Source organism: Alosa alosa, chromosome 13 (assembly GCF_017589495.1).
Source record: "Alosa alosa isolate M-15738 ecotype Scorff River chromosome 13, AALO_Geno_1.1, whole genome shotgun sequence".
NCBI classification, from domain to species: Eukaryota; Metazoa; Chordata; class Actinopteri; order Clupeiformes; family Clupeidae; genus Alosa; species Alosa alosa.
The window spans coordinates 7,649,266-7,654,265 of record NC_063201.1 but is presented as its reverse complement, the minus strand read 5'-3'; the positions used below and the strand labels follow the sequence as shown (position 1 = coordinate 7,654,265).

Genomic DNA, 5,000 nt, shown 5'->3' with positions numbered 1-5,000 from the left:
GAGTCCACTCAGGCACTCGGTGGCCAGAATTTATTCATGGGCCCGTCCACTCGCGGTATTTTCTCGCGCTGTTGGTGGTGGTGTGGGGGTGGGGGGCATCTGGAAGGTATGTGATTTATCTTTTCACCACCTCCTCCTCTTAGGCCACCTGCAGATGCACACACACACACACACACACACAGAGACACACACACACCCCTTGCCTTATTCAGTGTAAAAATTCTCCCCCATCTATCAATATCTGTCCCACACCTCAAGGACTCCCTTAATTGACAGTTCCTTGCTTAATTGACAGTGACTTCCCAAAGCAACTCATAAACATTTTACGCATCTATTAACTTTGCTCCCTAGCATTAGCATCATTGTGTGTGTATGTGTGTAGTTGTAGGTCGGCATGTGTGTAGGTGTGTGTGTGTGTGTGTGTGTGTGTGTGTGTGTGTGTGTGTGTGTGAGAGTGTGTGTGTGTGTGTGTGTGTGTGTGAATTGTGTGTATTTCCAGTTATTGTGGCAAATGTATGGCGCCTACCTTAGCTTTGTCTTTTATGTTAAATGGATGAGAGTTCTCCTCAGTTTGCTTTTTGTGAAACGAATGGAGTCAGCCTCCACGTCTCCATGAATCACCTGTCTGCCGGTTGGGCTCCGACCAAACGCTCCTGCCAAGGGTGTCGCCGTAATGATGTTGAGGATGCTGACAGCCCCTCGACGAACCAGTGGCAAGGAGACCTTTGTGCTGTCACTCGCGCCGTCACCAGTGATGTCACGATCAACGCAAGCCACAGCGATGGCGGCGAGGAGAGGCGTTCCGCTTTTTTTTTACCTGCCTGCTTGTTTTTGTTTCGCTTTGTTTCCCAGTGTTTTTTTTAATGCCCGCCTCTGATGTTGCTGTCTCCGCAGTATCGGCGAGGCTCGCCTTGTTTGTGTAAAAGATCAGCCGACAAGCTGTCTGGTATCAAAATGCAGGCCACAGAATCCCATCTTTTAGCGCGGAGATTGCCCAAGGCCAGGCAAACGTGTCCCTGGAGAACTGTGATTAATAAGTGCATTTGCGTGTGTGTGTGTGTGTGTGTGTGTGTGTGTGTGTGTTTGTTTGTTCATGTAGTGTATCTATGAGAGAGGAAGTATTTGTGTGTGTGTGTGTGTGTGTGTGTGTCTGTGTGTGTGTGTGTGTGTGTGTGTGTGTGTGTGTGTGTGTGTGTGAGCGTGTGTGAGTGAGTGGGAGTATGTGGGCGTGCATGCGTGCATGTGTGTGTATGTCTCTATCTGTGTGTGTGTATGTGTGCGTGTGTGGTGCCTGAGAGATTGTGCATATTTGTCAATGTGAGTGTGTGTGTGTGTGTCGCCTGTTTGTGTGTGTGTGTGTGTGTGTGTGTGTGTGTGTGTGTGCTCACTCACTCACTCACTGCATGATGTCCCTGCAGCCAAGTTCTGCGGAGATCCGGGGCTTCCGGCGCGAGCCCGCAGGGAGGGGCAGAGCTTCATCTACAAGGCCCACGTGGTGTTCAGCTGCAGCGCCCCCTACGTGCTGGTGGGATCCTCTGCACGGGTGTGCCAGGCCGACGCCTTCTGGAGTGGCCTCCAGCCCCGCTGCATCGGTGGGTTTCACACTGGACATCAGTGGTGTAGTCTAGTTAGCTGTAGTGGGTATACTGTGATGTTGTCTTGTTAGCTGTAGTAGGTATACTGTGATGTAGTCTAGTTAGCTGTAGTGGGTATACAGTGCTGTAGTCTAGTTAGCTGTAGTGGGTATACTGTGATGTAGTCTAGTTAGCTGTAGTGGCTATACTGTGATGTAGTCTAGTTAGCTGTAGTGGGTATACTGTGATGTAGTCTAGTTAGCTGTAGTGGGTATACTGTGATGTAGTCTAGTAAGCTGTAGTGGATATACTGTGACATAGTCTAGTTAGATGTAGTGGGTAGTAGTAGTTAGCTGTGGTAGGTATACTGTGATGTAGTCTAGTTAGCTGTAGTGGGTATACTGTGATGTAGTCTAGTTAGATGTAGTGGATATACTGTGATGTAGTCTAGTTAGCTGTAGTGGGTATACTGTGATGTAGCAGTTAGCTGTAGTGGGTATACTGTGATGTAGTAGTTAGCTGTGGTGGGTATACTGTGTGTGATGTAGTAGTTAGCTGTGGTGGGTATACTGTGATGTAGTCTAGTTAGCTGTAGTGGGTATACTGTGATTTAGTCTAGTTAGCTGTAGTGGGTATACTGTGATGCAGTAGTTAGCTGTGGTGGGTATTCTGTGCTGTAGTAGTTAGCTGGGGTGGGTATACTGTGTTCAGCCCCAAATGTACATATCCTTTCCTATTTAAGTGGGTATACTGAGATGGCGATGCTATCACGTAGCATCACGTATACGTATCACGTAGACTACACCACTGCTTTGTATCCCTCATTATCACTCATCTGATGCAACACATCAGCCTTGAAGTTGACTTTTTTATTAATATGTTATTGCACATCATTTTGCAGTTTTTCTAAAGTTGTACACCACACACACAATTGTACTTGCATTCAGAGGTGAAAAATTCCAGCATCACAGAGTTACAGTCTGACCATGTGTGGGTTCTGCTTGTGCACTTTTAAGTGTTAAAACACAGGTGATTACATTCATTAGCAGGTCTATCTGGCTGACGAGTTGTGATAATTATAATCAGCAGGTTCAGTGAATGGTTGGAACATCCACTGTATTGTGAGGGGACTTTTAGGTCCTGTTTATATTTGTGTTTACAATGCATCTTCGGTGATCCGATCACAAGTGGTCAGCCAACACACATCGCTGTTTACACATGTGTATCCAAGGTGTACAGCTAGAGACCACTCTATCACCAGCGTAATATTCATTAGCGCTCCCATTGTCTGGGTCGCGTCACAACGTATTAGCGTTTACACTACAAAAGACACGGTCTAATGCGTCTCACATCACATGGTCTAATACGTCTCGGCAGGTGGTTTGAGTAATCAGATCACTATGTCTTGGTGTCTTGGTGATTGTTTATACTTGTGTTCAAAGATGACAACTTGTGATCGGATCACCCGAGATGCATTTTAAAAACGAACGTAAACAGGGTCTTTGCTAGTCGATGTCTTTGCTAGTTTGTGTGAACCCAGGTTGTCTCAGTGCTGTGTCAACGGACAAGAATGAATGACAAACTGTTCGGTCTGCTGTCCTCATCTCTCCACAGAGCCAACCAGGAACACGTGTGAGAATCTCGGTGTGCCGGAGTTTGGCTCTCTGAATAACAGCCTGGGCTTCAAGGTACCGCAGTGCATTGCAAATTTGTGGAGGAGTGTGTGTGTGTGTGTGTGTGTGTGTGTGTGTGTGTGTGTGTGTGTGTGTTAGAGACAGAGGATGAGTGATGGATCACAGATGAATCAGCTCTATGTATTATTCAAGGATTGCTAACATGTGTTATTTATGTCAGCTAAGTGTGTTGCTGTACTATCTGTTTTGTGTGTTTGTAAACCTGCTTGCATCCTTGCATCTGTATGTGTATGCCTCTGTGTTTCTAGTCTGGCAGGATGTGTGTGTGTGTGTGTGTGTGTGTTTGTTTGTGTGTGTGGTTGTGTGTTTATGTGTATGTGTGTGTGTGGTTGTTTGTGTGTGTTTGTGTGTGTGGTTGTGTGTTTATGTGTATGTGTGTGTGTGTGGTTGTGTGTTTATGAGTGTGTGTGTGTGTGTGTGTGTGTGTGTGTGTGTGTGTGTGTGTGTGTGTGTGTGTTCGTGTTTGTGTGTGTTCGTGTGCGTGCATACATGGACACTCTCAGAATGTGTGAGCATGTTTGTCCATCTGTATGTGTTTAATGTGTAGGCCATAATGAGACAGTCAACTCACAATTCGGTTTGATACTCAATTCGGGGGTCATGGTTCCATACACTCACAATACAGCCTATTCAACAAACCAAGGGGCACTGGGCACTTGTACCGTGCCAGAGTACAGTTCTCTCCCATTCTTGATCTGCACTCACACTGCATACTATCAAACTGTACCCAGGCACGATTGAGCTGCTGTGCTCTAGAATCTTTGCATAGGCGTGATGATGAGCCCAACTGTACCATGCCCGAGTCCTCCTCCTTAAGCGGACCCGGGCACAGATAAGTGTTCCGTGCCTGGGTTTCGGTACACGGAGCGATCACACTGGTCAAACGAACCGGACTTTGGGGGTCAAACGTACTCGGGTACGGTACAGATAGCATAGTGTGAGTATGCCCTAAGACTGAACTCAAACTACAATCTAAAAACGTATCTATTTCTTCCTTAAACTCCCTGCTCTGTGTTCTCCAACCTTAAGCGCTGTTTTATTGGCAGTCGGAGGCTGTACAAATTATTACTGGCAGGGTTGCCTTTAATTATGGTACTTGTGTTTTTGTTCAAATAATTCTATTATATCCCTGTTGTGATATAATTCAAATAGGTATTTTTGTATTATTTCTCAGAATACATCAGTATTTATTCACCCAAAACATGTTTGTTTTTTTGTAACCCATTTTTACTAGGGCTGCCAATAACTGTGAAGGACACTGTATGTTTGTGTAAACACACACGCCTTCCAGCTTCAGCCTTCCGGCTTGATGCCTCGGCCAACACATCTTTTCATGGAAGTCCAGTTAACCTCTGTATGGTGTATATGGTGTTCACAGAACACAGCCTATGGGTGTGTGTATGTGCGCACACACACCCACACACACACACGTCCAGCTTTTATTTGCCGGCCTCCGCTGCCCTTTCCTTGGAGGCCCGATTGACTTCTTGTCAGGCTCGTTCGGTGAAATAGTTCCGGAGACGTCTCTGGCAGCTCGTGGAATGTGCCAGAAGAAGCCGGCTGTCAGTCCGTATTGTCTGCCCAGCGTATCGACTCGCCTCTCTCGTCTTTGCCACATCACCGCGATGGCTTCCTCTCCTGTATTAACAGACACGCTGAAATTTCACAACCACGCAACCCGTCGACATGAAACGAAGCGAGTGTGCGAGTAAGTCTGACTGTAAGGCACACT

The 5,000-nt window shown here is 46.5% G+C and overlaps 1 protein-coding gene across 1 annotated transcript in view; it reads left to right on the top strand.

The window, feature by feature from the left end:
* Nucleotides 1-5,000, top strand: part of LOC125305730 (CUB and sushi domain-containing protein 3-like) — a gene marked incomplete at its 5' end in the record, with an annotated part of 171,404 nt that overhangs the window by 158,132 nt on the left and 8,272 nt on the right. The window contains 2 exon segments of the mRNA XM_048260650.1: nt 1,419-1,592; nt 3,189-3,262. Of these exon segments, the coding sequence (XP_048116607.1) occupies nt 1,419-1,592; nt 3,189-3,262 (248 nt within the window).